Here is a 21,237-nt window from a genome sequence, read left to right on the forward strand (position 1 = left end):
ACAGTGCCACCGCGCAGTTACGCGCATCCTCTACATGCGGCGCTGTCTGACAGCGATGCAGCAGCCGCGCCACCTAAGCGGCCAGCCAGCCAGCGGCCGCTGGACTTGGACTCAGTTCTGATTTGAATGTTACCGTGTACACGTCTTACTTCGTCTACTTGCTCTGTGACTTACATGTGTTGTGTCCTTTTTGAAATATATGTGTTCAACTTGACGTTATAACAAAATGAACCACATTAAAACTGGTATGCAGTAGTATTTATTACATTTTTGAAGAAATCCACTAACCAAAGAAATTGATAGAGACGTAATTGCAATGAATAAATGATCCATAAGTTAAAAAAAGGGTTAAAAAATTATTCTTATAGGGGGAAATACTGTGGAAGAGAAGAAAGATAAGTAGAATGGAAAGAGAATTGTTATAGACAGAAAACAGATAAAAGGAATTATGAGAGAGGAGAGGAGCTGGGGTGAAGAGATGAGAGAGAATGTAAGGGATCAAGGATGATTTTTGAGGAACAGTTGTGAAACATCGAAGTGGAAGGATGAAAGTAGAAGTAAACGTGGACAATAAAGGAAACAAACAAGAAGAAAATCAGATAGATGGCAAGGGAGAGCCTGATATGTAATGTGTTGCTGTGGTTCTTTTGCTTCTCTCAGCATATTTCAGTATGAAATAACTTCACAGGTGAATGGCCATATGTTAGTATCCATTATACCCATGGAATGAAGTATGACCATACTAAGATCCTGACACAGATTTCTAACTTCTGGGATGGTGTCATCAAGGATTGTATGAAGATGTGATTAAGGGATCTGCTGATCAATCATGATAGCGGTAACATCCTTAGTAAAGCATGGGAACCCTCAGTTAGTCTGATAAAGTAGAGGAAGGAGATATCCCCCAATGAACTATCGTCAGGAGCACATGAAACAGCATGTGTCCTTGGGTGTGGACCAAGGACGGAGCAATGTGTCAGCAGGAGGGAGGAGAAGGAGACCTGGACTTCCACCCACTTCCTGCAGGTGGACTACAGACTGAGTGGCAGCTAGGAGGGAGTGAATGGGTGGGAAGGGATGGTAGAGATGTAAAGGCACCATACTATCTCCTAAGCAGTTCATCAGTGCACTTAATGATAGAAGCATGGTCACTTTCCAAACATTGTGTTTGTTGGACAGTGACAACTGGCTATTCACTCATGAAGTATTTCATTTTGAAGAGTTATTGTCGTCGGAAGATTAATATTTAGAGAAGAATTAATGTAATTTTGGTGGTAAAAAAATTCAGATAGAAAATGAAAGAGATTACAATATTGGTTAAAACTAAGACAATGGGCAGTTTTTCATAACTAATTTTTAAGTTGTGATTGCTGATCATTGTTTACTGGAGTTAAAAATCTTTGTTGGGATAGAATTATTCTTGGCAATCATTGTTTAACAGGGCTAAAATCTTTGTTGGGATAGAATTATTCTTGTGCTAATTCTATATTCATATGGTATTGAGGATTCAGAAAAATGCATTCCTTGGTAATAACCGTATATCTCACCTGATGATCTGGTGGCTTTTTGTATCCTAATAAACTGAGACACTCATGCCTGTAATATTAATCATTGTATCATCTTAGAACTAGGGCAATAGATGCAAAACATGACCAATAATAAGGCTGTGATCATTATCATTCCCAATCTCTCACACTTTATGTCTATTTTTGGGCCCCTTACCTCATCAAATGTACTTAAAAATATTCTTTTGAATTTTTATCTGTATTGTTATCTATGTAAAATCCAGGATGGAATTAACATTATTATGAAAAGGATAGTTGCTACTCACCTTGTAGTGGAAATGCTGAGTCGTAGATAGGCACAACAAAAAGACTGTCACACAATAAGCTTTTGATCAACAAGGCCGAATTGTCTATTTTTAACAAAGACCTTGGTAGCCAAAAGCTTATTGTGTGACACTATTTTTGTTGTGCCTGTCTGTGACTCAGTATCCCTGCTATATGATGAGCAGCAACTATCCGTTTCGTAATATTGTTATTATCTATGTACTTATGTATGTATCTCTACAAGTGAAATTTTGTTTTGATTGACAGTTAGTATTAATATTTTTATTTCTGCCAGTCTCCTCTCCCATCATTGTTTTCTGTTCCCTTTGTTTTCTTCCTTGGCTCAAGATTCTCACAGGCGAAGCATTTTAAATGCTGCCCAATGAGATCGTGTGAGCTTGTCCATGGGCAGGTATAGGTAGTATAGCTATTCATCAGGTGGCGCTATTGCCCTACTTTCAAACTTTGTTCTCTCACACCTGCCCATGGTCACTTGACAGACATACTGCCTGCACGTGCTACTTGCACCCTCTACCCTTGGATGCCCCGGCTGGACATACACACTTGAGTGAAACCAGTCTGTCATAAGCAGTTGCTCCCTTCTGCTATCTTGCAACAGTTATCAAATATATATCTTAATTTCCTTTACATCTTTGCTGGTTCTATACCTCTTTCTGCCCTTGGTGAATATGAGCTCTTGTAATTTCTCAGAATAGATTACATGTTTAACTTCTTTGCTTGTATCCAGATTTTACAGTAGTGTCATTAGAATTTTATGAAATTGCAAAGTATTTTTGTTGGTTGTCAGTGCTTTTATGGACAAGATTCCAGTAATAGTTGAATGGCTGTTGAGTCATTCTCTGGACTTGCTGTGACTGTAGTGTTAGCTTGAATATAGCATGGAAAGTGTGCGACTTTACCTGATGTTGCTCGCACCTGAGGTAGTTGGGCTGTGCATGTCTCTATTTAAAAGGAATACCTCAATTTACTTGTAGAGTCGAGCAGCACATGTCTGTTTTCACGCCTAGCTGTTAACTCGCTGCACATAATAACCTGATGCTGTAGTCCTGCAATCAAATAGTCCATGCATTGGTTAGAATTATGAGTTAATAAATACACAGTAATATATAAGTGAATAATTAATAAAAAACATTGTATTGTAAAGTCTATAATTGATATAGGTGACAGAGAGTTATTGTTGAATAATGTTAATTCAAGAAAAAACATCTTAAAATAAAGGGAAAGTGGTCCTACAATATCCAGTTAAAAGAGAGACAGAAAATACCTTTATCAAAGGTTACATCCAGAATGTTATGTGAATGGTAGCAAAATCCCCAAACTAAATAGGCATCAAAGACTTGAGAAAACTAAGATCGCAGTACCCAAAATATTCACCAGCTCAGAACAGTTCAGAGTTCAACACGACATTTCACAAATTAATACACATGGTACAAAAAAGTAGCTCATGCCCTGTCTGTCTTCAGTTCCATAATACAATCAGAAAAAGTTAGTATCCTACACTGGATCTCATTCGGACCTCTCAAAATATTAAGTCCCTTCAGAAGTTAAAGTATGATAGTGGCCATTCACCAGCCAGAATCAGTTACCTGCATGACTGAATCACACTTGGTACTACAGGCAGGTCTACCATCTTCCAGTGCTTGAAATGGTGTCCTCTTCAATATCTAAATGAAAAGCGGATCTCATAGCAACTGTTCAGTGCCCAGAATCACCCACTAGATCAAATACTTCATGATACCATGGGCCTTCTTCAAGAACTAATGTAAAAGTGTCCAGAATCGCTCCTTTGAGCACTTCATTCAAAAAGCATCCATATCCACTTGATTTCAGCAGTGTTCCGTCACTATCGAACTCTCATTGGTTAAAGGCCATCCCCACCAAAATTATGTTGTTCATAAGTTCTACAAACATGATTTAACTCAGCTTGATCACTTCCCAGACTAAACTTAATATATCACAACAATATTTAAATAAAGAAATGTTGTAAACATTTGGTTACATTCAGATCTTTCACAATAATTGCAAATAAAAGTTTGTTTATTCGTAAATAAACCAGCATTCTTAAGCAAGTGTGCTCTCGACAAATGACGAGAGTTTGCCATTAAATATTGTTTAAACAATTATTTAAGCTCGCTTGACAGAAGCATGTTTTGGTCCTCTTTCCAATTGTTATGTCAGCTTACACATGCAATTTTGACAACTTCTTAAATTATTACTATTTTTTTTAGCAATTGTAATCAGTAATTAAGTAAATAGTAACATATTCATTAAATAACTACAGTAGTATGACAAGATATGAGGTATTCATGCTGCATTTATTCGCTATGTTATTGTGGAGAATACAATGTTCTGTTAGGTATTTGCATAATGGGAAGATGTAAAAAACATAATCAATTAAGAAGTGGAATGGATACAGGTAAATTGATTTCTTGGATGAAAGCCATTGTTTAATACTGTCATCGGAGATATCATTTGCTGAAACCATGTGAAGTGTTTAAAAGTTATTGATTCATTGTGTAAATGTTCAGTCACCATAAAATATTAACTTCTGTAGTGTGTCACTGGCTGTGCCTAATTTATCTGAGAGCACCATTGTATTCATATTTTCTTTAATACTTGACTGTGAATAATTATAGATTTTCTAAGAGTTACAACTTAGCCATCTTTCACCTTGTCTGACACTCCACCATGTTTGGTACATTTTCTGCACAAAGGCCATGTGAGCAATAGCTGTCCCTAAGAAACAGTATGGCATAAATAGTATATCTGATTTTCTTTATTGAGTATCATATTTCAAAAAAGTGTTTTGTAATACTTGTAGTAGAATTAACTGTTTTGTGTAACTGTTGTATGTGAACATTCTAAGCCAGTTTTAAGGAACATTTTTGATGAACATAATCCTGTGAAATTATAACTGTATGTGGTTTGATTTAAGATTAATATTAATATATATATATATATCTTAAATTTTTATATTATTATTCCTGTTTCACAGCTCCGTGCAGTATTCAGAAATCGGACTGCCATTGAAGATTGGATAATGGAGAAAGCAAAACATCGTCGTAAGGGCACAGATGAAATTTTCATTTTCCCGTATAACTTGGGATGGAAACATAATTTTAGACAGGTATTTTTTTCTGTTTTGCTGGAGTTTTATGTAAGATTTTCATTTTTCATTTTAAGAGGCAGAACTGAAAGAATTAGACAAGTTGCTTCTGGTTTCAAGAGAAAAATCTTTGCCTGAGAACATTTTTGTAGTAGCCATACTCCGGGCCATTGCTGGTTTGGGCTTCGTTATAAGAACAGATCTACATGTAAAACTGTCAGAATCAGCAATAGACTAAAGAAGAACTGCTGTCTTTGTTCTACAAATAAGGCAGTGTGCTGGCGTTACAAATATGGTCTTCAGTTGAAATTGCGGAAATAGTACTTAAACTGCTTGTACTTCTTAGGGACATAAATATAGTTGCATAACCATGGGAAAAAACTTAAAAGTAAAAATGAGAACTGTTTTCATCGTTTCAATATATAATTGACTAAGTGTTATCTGAAACATATGATAATGTATTTGCCCATTACTTAATTTCAGATACTGCAATTATTTCACTTTATTGTCAGTGTTGGAAATAATTTATTTTCTTGTTCTTTATGTAGTTTGACTTATCTAGGAATAACTCACAAGATATCAAAATAATGACAGTCAGTGTATACACATCCTGTGGCAGCTCCACAAAAAAAGCCTCTCAGGGGCTCAGCATTCATTTGCTGGCTATGGGCTTGGCGATCTCAGGGTTCCTGAGCTGGGGACTAGTAAGTGCTGCCAGTCCTCTGTCATCATAAGCTCTGGATATGCTTCAGTGACCAGCAGGTGGTGCAGCAGGGGATTGTTGTGTATACAGGGAATGGGGATCTTGGCTTGACCAGCTGAGGATGGTAAAACCCTCTATAAAATAGCCCCTCAATTTCAAGGTGTGCTGCACACTGATGAGATGCATAGCTGTTGAGGTGGAACAGTTGTTAGTGGCAACCTTTGGGGAACCTTTCCCAACTCAGTTAGGCGTGTGGGGCTCTGTCTGACTGGACCCTTATTTCCCCTCGTTGCTCGTGGAACCAAAATTTATCCCTCCGAATCTCCTCCTCCTCCTCCTCCTCCTCCTCCACCTCCTCCACCTCCACCTCCTCCTCCCCCCCCCCCCCCCCCTCCCCCCAGTGTGACATTTGTACCACATGGTTGTACTGGCACTCATTTATCCAAAAGAATGAGGGAGGCTAGTCCTCCTGATAAGGATCATTGGGCCTTAAGTAACAGGGCTCATGGAGTCACAAATAATAATGTGTTTTTGGTGATAAAGAGGAAGGAGGAAATGTTTGAAAAAGTGTCCCTTTTCTGTATTCATTAAGGCTTGGAAGGACTTGCTGACACTTTAAAATCTATTAAACAACTGCATAATGGTTTCTTCTTGGCCAAAGCTAATCTGTCAAAGCAGGCGGAACTTCTCAAGAAATCACTGAAATGAGTGACTCTGATATCATTGTTGAGAAGCAAACCTATCTCAACTCGAGCAAGGGCGTGGTCACATGCCGTGATATTGTGGATATGAACATAGTGGAGATGAAATGAGATTTGGCATCCCAGGGGGTAGTTGATGTGGAGCAACGAATGTGAAGGAATGATGTAGAAACTGAAAAGATTGCCACTTTCACGGTCACGTTCAATTCTCTATCGGAGCCTGAACATATTTTTACATACCAACCCCTGTTCACTGTTACAAATGCCCGAGTTTTGGCCATACAACTGTGAGTTATGGAGTTGAAGCGACCTGCAGGAAGTGCGGAAAAGAAGCCCATGCATGAGACTGGGACTGACTGACTGTCTCCAGCAAGCTGCATCAACTGTTTTGGGAGCCACCCACTCTGGACCTGAGTGAGACTGCTCTGTTTTTATTGAGGAATTCAAAATACAAAAAGCAAAAATGACCAAGCAGATCCCCAATGCCGTAGCCAAAAAAGAATACAAGGCAGTGAAACACCCCCCCCCCCCCCTCCCTCCCTTTTTGCCACTTTGTATTTTTCCATGGTGCAGAAATCTGTTCCCAAGGTGGACACTTCATTGCAGACATCATCCTGTGTGCCACTATCCACCACAAGTGACTGTACTTGTATGTGTGTGTGCCAAGGTAAAGCGAGTAAGGGCAGAGCAATCCAAGCAGCTGAAACAGCAAAGCCCAGCAACAATTCCACAGTGAGCATCCAGAAATCACACGAGAAGCAGTGTGGCTTTCAGTGTCCCTTCCCACCTCATCCTCAAAGGGACAGGGTGCAAGGAAAGGGTCATGATGTTTGGGTCAAACACCATGCTGGGACTTCGGACTGATCAGGAGGATATTTTGGAGTTTGACGCCTTGGATATAGGCAGCATCTCCACTCACCCTTACTCCACAATTGCTTCATATCCCTGGATAGGGATATGATAGGGATAAATTATAACCACACCTGTGAAAACGCTCCTATACTACAGTGGAACTTCATTGAGTTCAGGACTCGTGTGGAGGAACTGAAACATCTAGCACTGAGACCCCTGTGCTACAGAGCTGCTGTCGAAATTCATGTGTATTGGAGGATCACTGTTTGCTCGTTGTATTTACCTCCAGAAGATGCAATAGACTCTGAGGCTCTCACAGGTCTTATAGAACCACTCTCCCAACCATTTCTCCTCCTGGGAGACTTCAATGCCCATCACTTCTTTTCGGACTTTTTGGGACTTGACTTCTACTTGCCTTTGGGGTCGGGTTTTGGAGAGCCCCATGCCGTCTCATGAGCTGTGCATCCTCAACAAACACACTCACATTCATATCTGCATTGCTACTGTGTCATTCTCAGACAACAATATCTTTTTTTGCTCTCCAGCCCTCGCAGACACTGTTCAGTGGGACGTCAAAAATGATCTTCATTCCAGTGACTACTTCCCACTTGCATTCACCTACTAGTTGGAACACTACGAGAAGAGCAGTCACCAACATGGATGGTCAGCAGGGCTAACTGGATGTTGCTCAGCCAAGTGGCTGTGTTTGAACATCACAACAGCATCCAGGAATGGGTGGACCACATCATGCGAGTGATCCAAAATGGCTCTGACTTATCCACCATGAAGTCTTCAGGTCGTCTTAAGAGGCAACTTGTACCTTCGTGCACAGATGAGTGCTGCTCAGCGATCCAGGGCAGGCGTGCAGTTCTCCGATGTTTTACATGCCACCCAACAGCAGACAACCACAGAGCATTTTGATGCACGAGAGCCCAAAGCACAAAATGTAATGAAGGAGAGCAAGAAAAGGTCACGGAAAGCGTTCCTGGACCCCACCAACCATTCCACTGATCTTCAAAAGTATGGGAAGCTATTAGGAGGGTTTGTGGTAAACACAATAGTTTAACAATAGCCCGAGTGCTGACATGGATATCTGCAAAGAACACCTGGAGATATTGCTCAGACATTGGCAGAACATTTTGTAACAGCTACTTCCAATGCAAGCAAGGATCCAGCATTTTGTTGTTAACATGTGGCTGTAGAGAGGGGCAAGTTGGACTTCGGAGCTTACAATTGTGAGTATTTCAACTACCCTTTCTCCACATGGGAGTTGGAAACAGCCCTGTCTGATACTTGTGATACTGTATCTGGTGATGACCAAATCTGTTATTGCACACTTCAACATTTGCAGCAGCATCAAAGGAAATTCTCCTTGAACATTTTAATCTTAATGGCAGACAGGTAACTTCCCCAACTTGTGGAGAGAGGTACTTCAGATACCTCTCCTCAAACCAGGAAGGGGCCACATATGTCCCAGTACTTATCAGAGTAACGCCTTAATGAGCTGTGTAGGAAAGATCGTGGAGTGAATGGTTAACTGTCATCTGGCCTGGTTGTTAGAGACCAGGCAACTCCTTAGCTGCTCTCGATGTGTGTTCTGGAGATTTTGGTCCACTGTCGACAACCTAACCCTACTAGAAGTGGCTATTCAGCAGGCTTTCCTATGTAAATATCAATGTATTGGCATATTCTTCGATGTCATTAAGACGTATGATACTGCTTGGAGATAATGTATTCTCGCACAGCTGCATCAATGGGGCTTTTGTGGCCCCTTCTCCATCTTTATACAGTCTTTCCTGTCTCAGTGATCTTTTTGGTCCCAAGGTGGTGACAGACTGTCATATTGTTTTGAGCAAAAGAATGGTGTCCCTCAGGGGAATGTTTTAAGTGTTACCCTCTTTGCCATAGCCACCAACAGTACCATGTCTGTGGTAAGGAGTCCTGTACAGTGCTCCTTATTTATGGACAATTTTGCTGTTTTCTGTTCCTTCTCAAGTGTTGCAACAGTGACACATCAGTTGCAAGCTATGGAGGTGAAGTTAGAGGAGTGGGCTGAAAAGACAGGTTTTCTGTTTCTTGCAGATGAGAGAGAGAGAGAGAGAGAGAGAGAGAGAGAGAGAGAGAGTGAGAGAGTGTGAGGGTGAGTGTGTGTTTAGTTTACTTGACTTGCATATGAGGGACACCAGCCTACATTTTAGACTCAGTGAATCTCTGGGCCTCATTTTTGACTCCAAATTATTGTGGTTGCCACACCTGAGAGACCCGGAACCTAGAACCTCGAAGGCACTGATCATAAAGTGCCTTAGCCACAGGTCTTGGGGAGTGGACAGGATGCATCTGCTCCATTTTTTATAGGCATTTTGTGCAGTTGTGGCTGGTCTAAGGGTGCATGGTGTATGGGTCAGTGAGGCCTTTTTATTTGAAAATCATTGACTCTGTCCGTCAGAAGGGGATTCAGATGGCCACGGGTGCCCCTACTTGTTCTCTGTGCTGAAGCTGGGGAACTGACACTTACCATCTGGCGGCAGCTCTTCATGGTGTGTCAGGCAAGTAAGTTCCTTGCAAAGCTTTGACTTCACCCACATACCACAGTGTTGCTCATCTGCCTCTGGAATGCCTTTTCTCCAACTGTCCATCAGCCACAATACTGTTTGGGATCCACATGTGCTGGAGTCACTCTGTGTGGAGCAAGTACGACCCAAAATCCAGGGGTTTAACCACCTGCCACGCTGATTACTGCAGAGGCCCAGAGTAATTTTAGATTTGGTGCTGTACGGGAGAGATTGCAGCCCTGCCTCAGTTTTACATTTGATATTTTGTGACTTCTTATATGAGCATCACAACTACGTAGCTGTCTTTACAGATGGGTGTAAACAGGGGGCCTCAGTTGGTTGCTCTAGTGTTTTCTCGGATTGTGTCCTCAAGACTTAACTGTCTTCAACACAGAATTATGTGTGATCTTATTCATGTGATCATAGTCAATCCATATATTCCGAACCCAGAGCACTGCTGTCAGTGTCATCTTTACAACCACACTTGAGAGTCCTGTCGACACCTGGCCAAATGTGTAACCTGTGGCAGGGATGCTCATGTGAAGGTTTGTGCTGCTGCCTCCTCCCCACTGCATCAACTGCAATGGCGACCATGCTGCCGCCTTCTCCCATGATTGTCCCTTGTATCTCAATGAGCGGACTGTCCAGGAGGTCTGGGTGAAGGAAAAATTGCATTATCCGGTATCTTGCAAGTTGTTGGCTAGTCGGAAACCCTATATTCTACCATCTGCATGTACAGTACTGTTCTTGCTACCTCTTGCTCCAAGAAGGACATGGCCACACAGCTGTGCAACATCAAATTTAGCACCACGGTTGTGAAGTAGCCCAGTGTCATGGAAGTGTCCCCATCTCCTCCTCCAGCTGTGCAACATGCCACCAAACTTTTGCCTCATGGGGTGAAATCACCAGCTACACAACTGGCAGGCCAGAAAGGACAGAAGGACTACTCTCGTGAAGATCTCCTATGTCCCTACATCCATCCAGCATCTGAATCTTCCTCTGCTAACTGGAAAGGCTCGAAGAAGTTGAACAAAGGCAAAAGGTCCTCTCCTTCGCTGACTCTAAGATCCTCTTCGCTGGTGACACCACGTGATACCCTCGCCCAGCCGACCTCCACGTCGCCTGTGCACACCACCGTTTTACTGCACCCGACTTTGGAGGCCAACAGCAGAAGAATGCCAATGCTCCTGTAGACCTCATGGAGCAGGATCCCTCTGCCTCTGTTCCCTGTAGCAGCAAGTCTTCGAAGGCTGGCACTCGGCAGTTGCTGAGGTGACACCTCTTCATATTGTCCTTGTCATGAGTCTCCTCCATTGGGGCGTTTGTGGCCTTTGGTCCAACACAGAGGATTTATGGCTGCTTGTAGAATCACAGCATCCATGGGTCCTCTGGCTTCAAAAACGAAATTAGGTCCTTACGACCGCTTTGAGCTCTCACAATTCTTCTTGGTCCATTTTGTCATTTTGACCCCCCCACCCCTCCCCCGTCCCTCCTGGTAGACATTCCATCTCATGGGGAAGATGCTGCTCGTACGGGACGATGTTCATAGTCAACCCATCACCCTGACTACCCGCCTTCAAACTGTTGCAGTTCGTCTTTTCCTTCCTCACTTGAACTGTTTCTCTTGTACCGTTTACATCCCTCTGTTGTTCGATGCCACCAAGGCAGACTTCCTCCAGCTTCTTGGGCAGCTAACTCACCCCTTTCTGCTGCTCGGTGACTTTAATGCGCACCATCTCCTATGGGGTTCTCCAAGAACCTTTTCAATCAACTTAACCACCTCTGCCTTAACACAGGAGCTTTCAGACTCCATGCACACCTGTTCCCATTTGCACCTATCCTTCTGCACTGGCCAGCTGGCCCATCGTCTCAGGTGGTCCATTCTCTCTGACACATACTCGAGCAATCGTTTCCCTTGCGCTATCCGTTTGCTGACTCCCACCCCACTTACATACACACTCAGTTGACTCAGGCTAACTAGAGGCTTTATTCCTCCCTGACAACCTTTGATGAACAACATTTCCCCAGTTGTGATGACCAGGTGGAATATCTTACAAACGTTATCCGTAACAGCTGCAGAATGTTCCATTCCTCACGCTTCCTCCTTACCACACTATGTCTCTTGACCGACTGATGCTGTGGCGCTATTCGCACGCGGAGATATGCTCTGCGCATTTTTAACTGTCATTCTATGATGGCAAACTGCATTCATTATAAAGGGATGCATACACAGTGTCATTGCATTCTTCCATAACCTTCTCGTCTCAGAATTGTTAGTGTTACGAGGCCACCTTTACTATGAGGGAGCTAGATTATGCTCTCACTTCATCCAGATCCTCTGCCACAGGGCTAGGTGCCGTTCACATTCGTCATTCAGATGTTACAGCATCTTTCTCTTGCTGGCAAGCACTTTCTGCTTAATATGTACAACTGCATCTGGGCAGAGGGCACATTTCCCAGTTGCTGGAGTGAAGCCACTATCATGGTCATACCTAAGCCCGGTAAGGACAAACACCATCCGTATAGCTGCTGCCCCATTTCTCTCACTAGTTGTGTTTACAAGGTGATGAAACATATGATTTGTGGCCGGCTGGTGTGGCGGCTTGAGTCTCGCAACTTACTAAGAGCTGCACAGTGTGGATTTGGAGCATGGCTTTCTGCAGTTGACTATCTCCTCACTTTCTTCACCCATGTCATGAACAGTTTTCTGTGAAAATTTCAGGCTATGGCCATGTTTTCCGATTTGGAGAAAGTGTATGACACCTGCTGGAGGACTGACATCCTCAGTACTCTCTCCACGTGGGGCTTCCATGGTTGCCTGCCCAGTTTCCTTGAGGAATTTTTAAAAGATATGGGTTCTGCCTTGTCGGACACATTGATCCAGGAAAACAGTGTGCCTCAGGGTTCCGCCCTGAGCGTCGTCCTCTTTGCTATCGCCCTTAATGGCCTGTCTCCCACCTGGCATCTCCGACTCCCTTTTTGTTGACGGTTTTGCTATCTATTGCTGTTCTGCATGGACCTATCTCATTGAGCGACGTCTTCAGCAATGTCTTGATTGCCTCGACTTGTGGAGCATCAACACTGGCTTTCGCTTTTGCAGTGAGAAAACCAATTGTACGAATTTCTGGTGACGCAATTGGTTTCTCCTACTATCTTTACATCTTGGGTGTATTGCTCTTCCATTTGTTGAAACTTTGAAATTTCTGCGGCTCATTCGATATGAAATTTTCTTGGCCCTCCTACATTTCTTACCTGACAACCCCAGCCCACTGTATGCGGTCCCTTAGTGTCTTTTTGTCATCAGTCTTCTGACTGGTTTGATGCGGCCCACCACAAATTCCTCTCCTGTGCTAACCTCTTCATCTCAGAGTAGCACTTGCAACCTATGTCCTCAATTATTTACTGGATGTATTCCAATTCCTGTCTTCCTCTACAGTTTTTGCCCCCTACAGCTCCCTCAGTACCATGGAAATCATTCCCTCATGTCCTAACAGATGTACTATCATCCTATCCCTTCTTCTTATCAGTGTTTCCACATGTTCCTTTCCTCTCCGATTCTGCACAGAACCTCCTCTTTCCTTACCTTATCAGTCCCCATAATTTTCAACATTCGTCTGTAGCACCACATGTCAAATGCTTCGGTTCTCTTCTGTTCCAGTTTTCCCACAGTCCATGTTTTTCTACCATACAGAGCTGTACTCCGGACATACATTCTCAGAAATTTCTTTCTCAAATTTACGCCGATATTTGATATTAGTACACTTCTCTTGGCCAAAAATGCCCTTTCTGCCATTGCTAGTCTTCTTTTGACGCCCTCCTTGCTCCGTTCGTCATTGCTTATTTTGCTGCCTAAGTAGCAGAATTCTATAACTGCATCTAGATTGTCACCATCAATCCTGATGTTAAGTTTCTCGCTGTTCTCATTTCTACTTCTTCTCATTACCTTCATTTTTCTTCAATTTACTCTCAATCCATAATCTCTACTCATTAGACTGTTCATTCCGTTCAGCAGATCAAGTAATTCTTCTTCACTTTCGCTCAAGATAGCAATGTCATCAGCGATTCATATAATATATATCTTTTCACCTTGAATTTTAATTCCACTCCTGAACCTTTCTTTTATTTCCATCATTGCTTTCTTGATGTACAGATTGAACAGTAGGGGCGAAAGACTACATCCTTGTCGTAAGGGTGTAAACTCTTTTTAATACGAGCACTTCGTTCTTGGTTGTCCACTCTTATTATTCCCTCTTGGCTCTTTTGCATATTGTATATTACCCATCTCTCCCTATAGCTTACCCCTACTTTTTTCAGAATTTCGAACCTCTTGCACCATTTTACATTGTCGAACGCTTTTTCGAGTGGACAAATCCTATGAAAGTTTCTTGATTTTTCTTTAGTCTTTCTCCCACTATTAACTGCAATGTCAGAAATGCCTCTCTCGTGCCTTTACCTTTCCTAAAGCCAAACTGATTATTATCTAGCGCATCCTCAATTTTCTTTTCCATTCTTCTGTATATTATTCTTGTCAGCAACTTGGATGCATGAGCTTTTAAGCTGATTGTGCGATAATTCTCGCACTTGTCAGCTCTTGCCGTCTTCAGAATTGTGTGGATGAGGTTTTTCCTAAAGTCAGATGGTATGTTGGCAGACTCATACATTCTACACAAAAACGTGAACAGTCATTTTGTTGCCACTTGCACCAATGATTCTAGAAATTCTGATGGAATGTTCACCCTTGCTTTGAATGTCACCAAAGGTTTTTTTCACTTTCCTGTATGCTGAGTCTGTCGTTCTGACAATCATTTCTTTTTTGATGGCTTGACATTATTTCTGCAGCCATTTCCTCTTAGCCTCCCTGCACTTCCTATTTATTTCATTCTGCAGGGACTTGTATTTCTGTATTCATGAGTTTCCCAGAACATTTCCCCCTTTCATTGATTAATTGAAGTGTTTCTTCTGTTACCCATGGTTTCTACGCATTTACCTTCTTTGTACCTATGTTTTCCTTCCCAGCTTCTGTGATGGCCCTTTTTAGTGATGTCCATTCCTCTTCAACTGTACTGCATACTGAGCTACTCCTTATTGCAGTATTTACAGCCTTAGAGAACTTCAACCGTATCTCATCATTCCTTAGTACTTCCTCACTAACGTCTTAAACTTCAGCCTACTCTTAATCATTACTATATTGTGATCTGAGTCTGTATCTGCTCCTGGGTGCACCTTACAATCCAGTATCAACTGCATTCCAATCCCCCATGACAATTAGATTTTCTTCCCCCTTTACATACTGTATTATCCTTCAAATATCCTCATACGCTTTCTCTATCTCTATCCCTTCATCTTCAGCCTGCAAAATTGGCATGTATACCTGAACTATCATTGTTGGTGTTGGTTTGCTGTCAATTCTGATAGGAACAACCCTGTCACTGAACTGTTCACAGTAACACACTCTCTGCCCCACCTTCCTATTCATAATGAATCCTACTCCCGTTATACCATTTTCTGCTGGTGTTGATATTATCCTATACTCATATGACCAGAAATCCTTGTCTTCTTTCCACTTTACTTCACAGACCCCTGTTATATCTAGATTGAGCCTTTGCATTTCCCTTTTCAGATTTTCTAGTTTCCCTACCATGTTCAACCTTCTGACATTCCATGCCCCGACTTGTAGAACGTTAGCCTTCTGTTGTTGGCAGTCCCCTCTGGGAGATCCGAATGATGGGGGACTATTCCTGAATCTTTTGCAATTGGAGAGATCGTCATGACACTTCTTCAATTACAGGCCATGTGTCCTGTGGATACACGTTATGTGTCTTTAATGCAGTGGTTTCCATTGCCTTCTGCATCCTTATGCCGTTGATCATTGCTGATTCTTCTGCCTTTAGGGGCAGTTTCCTACCCCTAGGACAAGAGTGCCCCGGACCTCTGTCCACTCCTCCACCCTCTTTGATAAGGACGTTGGTAGAATGAGGGTGATTTCTTATGCCGGAAGTCTTCTGCCGTCAATGCTGATTATTAATCAAAATTTAAGCAGTGGCGGGATTCAAACCTGGGACCGAAGACGTTTAGATTGTGAGTAAAAGACGCTACCCCTAGACCACGGGTGCAAACTACGTGTCCTCAGTGGTACTTCCTGGGGTGCAGCTTGAACCACCCTCCTCCTTTTGTACTGGTCCCTTGTCTGTTTGAATCTAGACTATGGGTACTTCATTTATGCATCTGCACATCCATCCCTCTTACACCGTCTCAATACTATCTACCATCATGGCATCCATTTGGCCACTGGCACCTTTTACACTAGTGCGGTTGAGAGTCTGTATGCAGAAGCTGCCGAACTACTGCTTTTCTCTCCCCGTGACTTCCTCCTCAGCAGATACGCATGCCATTTGTCGACCATGCGTGGCCACCCATCCTATGCCTCCTTGACTCCTTTGATTGCCAGTATGGGGCACGTTCCTCTTCTTTGTTACCTCCTGGAGTTCGCCTTCGGCTCTTCCTGCGGCAGCTTAACTTCATGTTACCTGGAACTTTTCCGATGGGTGTGAATCCTTCAGTACCTTGGCTTCGTGCGGTGACCCATGTTCCCCTTGGCCTTCACTTGCTTTGTAAGGACATTATTCCAGCCTTGCTCTATCATCTTCAGTTTCACGACTTTTGCATGGGATTTTGCGATACTACCTATGTGTACACTGATCGCTCTCAGACTGATCAAGATGTCAGGTGCGTCTTCGTTGTTGATGCCGATGTTTTTTGGTTTTGGCTTCTGAACACTGCTCAGTATTTACAGAAGAGCTCTTCGCCATCTATCAGGCCAAGCAGTACATCTGGCGACACAGGCATTTCAATTGTGTCATCTGCTCTGACTGTCTCAGCGCCCTTCAAAGTCTGTTTGTGCTGCATACTGTCCATCCCTTAGTGCAATGGACCCAGGAAAGCTGTCACTTGCTCACTGTTGATGGATCCACTGTGATGTTTATGTGAGTTCCTGGTCACATCGATCTAACAGGAAATAAGGCTGCTGACACTGTTGCTAAGGCTGCAGTCCTCATAGCTTAGCCCGCTAGTTCTTACATTCCCTCACACGATCTCTGTTGCTGGTTGTCAGCAGGTGGTGTCACTTTGGCATCACCATTGGTCCTTCCTTCAAGGGAACAACCTCTGGGCTATTAAGCCTCTCCCAGCAGCTTGGAGGACATCTTTTCGGCTCTCTCGCCCCGAGGAGATAATTTTAACTAGAATTAGGCATTGTCTCTTAGCTATCGCCATTTGTTAAAAGGTGCTCCCCCACCACTTTGTACCCATTGTGCCCAGCTTTTGGCTGTCTGACATTTCTTTATGGAATGCCATTTTCTTAACGACTTATGTTCCCATTTGATTGCCAGCTGAGTTATCGGATGTTTTAGCGAATGATTCGCAGGCTGTCCACCGCATTTTATTTTTTATCCGTTGTAGCAGTAAGGCAAAGGCCATTTAATTTTTAGTTCTGGACCTCCATTTCTCTATGGCATATTTTATAGACTTTTCTCCACCTCCCAGTTTTTAGCTGTCTTGTCTTCCGTTGTTTGGGATTGACATGTAGTCGTTTTTAACTCCTCTCTTTGTCTTTGTGTTCTACAGTTTTGACATGGGGGACTGTAGACCATAGTTGTTTCTGCACCCTAAAACAAAACAAAACAAAACAAAACAAACAAACCACCAACCTAATAATCAGTCAGTTATCCTTTCACTTTCTGTAGAGAAGTGATTTGACTTTGAAACTTTGTAGTAGGATGTTAGAAGTAGTCTTGCATATGGATGAGTTAAAACAAGTTGCATGCAGAGCATCTTTCATTGTTGATGTGTAAGAGAGGAATTGGCTAAGGAATGTGATGCTTCATTTTATTGTGTTCTTGCATGATGAGAGTTTTGGGACCACTCTAGATCATTATGATGTTTAGAGCTCAGTTCTGCAGGGTATGCACTGTTTATATAAGGATTATCCTCTTGAAAGTTGTTGTTCCTGTCTAGGAAAATAAGAGCAAAACTAAAATTGTTCAGGTTTTCTCATGATTGATTAACTGTTGTGCTTGTTATTCATTCAAGTTGCTGTTTCCATTTTGTGCACAGCATTTCACTGACCAACCCAGTCAGCTTCAGGTGCTGCAAATTATGCTGTTACATTTATTCACTGCTGGACTCAGTGACTGTCTGACTTTCAAGTAGCACACACGCACTCCTACTGAGCATATGAATGTTTATGAAAAAGTGCAAATGCCCTGGAATCACTGGAAAAATTGATCTTCTTTCATAACAAGAACATTTCAGTGACTTGCAATGACTTTAAAATATAATTACTTTTGTTTTTCTATATTTGCTCTTACCATAGCTGCATGTAATGGCATACACTGAAGAGCGAGACTCATTGTACATTATCTAAGCCTGGTGTCTGTTGAAAGACGAATGATTTATTAAAACTCCTTTATTATACACAATCGTTGACACTTATTACACATAATAGTGACTATCACGTTTGAAATGATACTGGTGACACACATTTTAATACTTTATATTCACTCTGTGTAAACCAAACAAATTCTTTCAATGTTTCAAGCTAGTCCTTTTAGTCTTTGCTTACTAACATACTTAAAATGGCTTCCACATAGTGGAAAATCTCAGTGTGATGGTTTAGCCTGGGTTCCATTGGTGTCACCCTCTTTCCTTTTTTAGTCGGCAGCAAAGAATGCTCTATTCTCCAAAAAATCACAGTATCAATATAGCAATTCCAAGACTTTCAAAAAGAATGGAATATTAATGGCGTGATGCATTACTGGCTTTGCGAATTTTGAGAGTCATTTAAGATTGCTTCAAACAATACCTGAGGTACTTTTAACATTTATTTCACTTTTAACCTCAGAACGATAACTTGTTTGTTCAATAACGAGTCACATGTGAATGTCACCAAACAGTGAGATAGGCTGCTTAATGAATATCCCTAGCAGTTTCTCACTTGCCCATGCAGAGGCATTTCCATGAAAGATCAGTCATCTCTGCCAACATTCATCATGTTAATTTGATTCATTTGTTTATTTTCTGAAAGTCTTAAATACATCACAATGCAGATATGAAACATCAGTTTGAATAAAAAATCCGGATTCCAGTAAGGTCAGCTGGGTGTATTAATAAAGTACTTATCACTATAAGTATGCACATTGCCGCCAATTTTGTACAGGAGTTTCTGTGGTCTGCTATAGCTTGAGGACAAAGTCTCCTTCTGACTGAAACTTTTGCACACTTCAGTTCTGCATGTCTTGACCATGTCATAATGGACTAGGTAACCAAACTACACCTCTTCAGACATGCAGTGCCACAGCAGTGAATTTAATTCTGTATTGAAATTGAATTATGATCCAGAATGTGACATAAGTGCCACACCAGTGAGGAGGAAACAAATGTTCCATTACTGTCTTATCAGTTGTTGTATGCATTGTAAATAAATTCATACTCTTGCAAAAAAATATTGTAATACAGGTTATGTGTCCATTTCAATGTATTCTCCAACAATTCCAAAAATGGAATAAGTGTTAAGATCATGAACCTAAAAAAGAAATAAGTACTGCTGTGGAGACAGATAGGAAATGACAAAATATGCCTAAACAACATGAAAACATATTCTCGCATGTCTTATATCGGAGAGGTGAATACTTGGTAAAGTTTACAAGTTAACAAATGGTCATAATTCATTGTTCACTCAGTTGCTTTTATTTCGGTAATTATTAGTGTTTGTTTGTCACAGGTGATAAATTGGTCGCTGGTTCCTGCCGGTGATGGTGTCTTCTGGCCTGTAGCAGATGGATGCAATCAGTTCACTCTGACTGTAGGTACTTCGGATTTTGGTCTATTTGCTTTGTTTTAAATTGCATATGCTGTATCCAACAACAAAAAGCAAGCACCTGAAAGATACATGGGTGATTGTCCATTCAATTGAAGAGAGAAAGTAAAGTGTTCAGTTGTGATACATGTGCGTGTGTGCATGCTTTTCCATTGCTTACTCCAATTTACCCAATAAGAAAGACAAAAAAAAGATTAAGAAGATTGCCATCTAACATTCCAGGCGAGTATCAGGCAGATTGTTTCTCTTCTCAGCTTATTAACTTGATAAGAAACAGCTTCCGTAGCTATGTTTTACAAGGAAGACACACAGAGCCAGCCAGTTATGGTTGAGGAAGTTGTGATGGTACAGAATTTGACCGATTTGAAATAGGAAACTTTCTCATAAACATTAGGGATACAAAATTTTCTTTACCCTCATCATCTATAATTGAGCAACTAATTTTATCATAATTTTAACAATATTTGAGTAGGAAAACTTGTTAGTTATATGTAGATGAACCTTATATATGTTCAAATATTCGTCTTGTGTTTTTATTATTCGTTTGATGTACTCCTTGGGTGGTGTGTGGCAGATGGAGTTTGACAGCAGAAATCCCTATGTCACAGCAGGTGGTGCATGGAGCTACCAACACTGTAGGAGGACTTCAGAGAACTACATAATCACAATGTACTTCAGTGGATGAATGAAACTCTTGTAAAACTTTCAGTGTATAATGATCTTATCTGCTGCTCATACATAGATATCTGTATCCACATACATTTATAATACAGGTTCATTGTTGTTTAAAAGAGCCAGAAGTTCTTCGAAGAAAATAATTGCAAAAGATAAGAAAACACTAATTCATTATAATTTAAGGAAGCAACACTAACTGGTGAAAGAAGTTGGTGGAAAAAGTCTTAATTTGATAAATATTACCTGGTTGTTCATTTCAAAAAATACAAACAGGAGAAGAGGCATGACTAAAACAAACACGAGAAGTTGAAAAAAATTTCAAACTTAAGCCATTATACATTGCAGCAAATTTAAAACTAAGCGATTATGCATTGAAGCATTCTGGTGTATTTTTAAAAACTGAGCAACTGTACAACATAAAAAGAAGTGAAGACTTTTGTGTTTATTTTTATTATAAAACTAATGTGAGTAGACAGATTATTTAAAAAGTGATATTGAAGCACTGTGCATCAGTGGTGTGTGTGTGTGTTTCATACTTATATGACGTTACAATAGTGACAAGCCATCACTGATCGGAAATGAAACTAATGCTTAATTAATTACATGACAAAAATTTTTAAATGCTTCAGAATTTGAACTTGAAATTATTCTGAAACATTTCATATGTGTTCATAGAATATGTAATTGTAAATTTTTCATAGCAACAGTTATCAATAGTGAGTCATCAACATATTCAACAGTGAGAGCAAAATGGTAATAACGATTGTTTTGCAATACTTGATGGTTGCTAGTAAATAAAAAAAAGGTTTACTACAAATTTAATATAATTTTGAATGGTCTTGAGAAATGAACAATCAAAAGCAGGAAGTCAGAGAGATGTTTTCCAGGAAAAATAATTTAGGACAGTGGAAACAGTACGTGCAG

General features: G+C 41.2%; 1 protein-coding gene across 1 annotated transcript in view; it reads left to right on the forward strand.

The window, feature by feature from the left end:
• The window catches only part of LOC126477335 (palmitoyltransferase ZDHHC6-like), a 118,952-nt gene that overhangs the window by 76,926 nt on the left and 20,789 nt on the right, over window positions 1–21,237 (forward strand). The window contains 2 exon segments of the mRNA XM_050103609.1: window positions 4,846–4,977; window positions 19,543–19,623. Of these exon segments, the coding sequence (XP_049959566.1) occupies window positions 4,846–4,977; window positions 19,543–19,623 (213 nt within the window).

The sequence above is a fragment of the Schistocerca serialis genome, chromosome 1, assembly GCF_023864345.2.
Source record: "Schistocerca serialis cubense isolate TAMUIC-IGC-003099 chromosome 1, iqSchSeri2.2, whole genome shotgun sequence".
Taxonomy (NCBI): Eukaryota; Metazoa; Arthropoda; class Insecta; order Orthoptera; family Acrididae; genus Schistocerca; species Schistocerca serialis.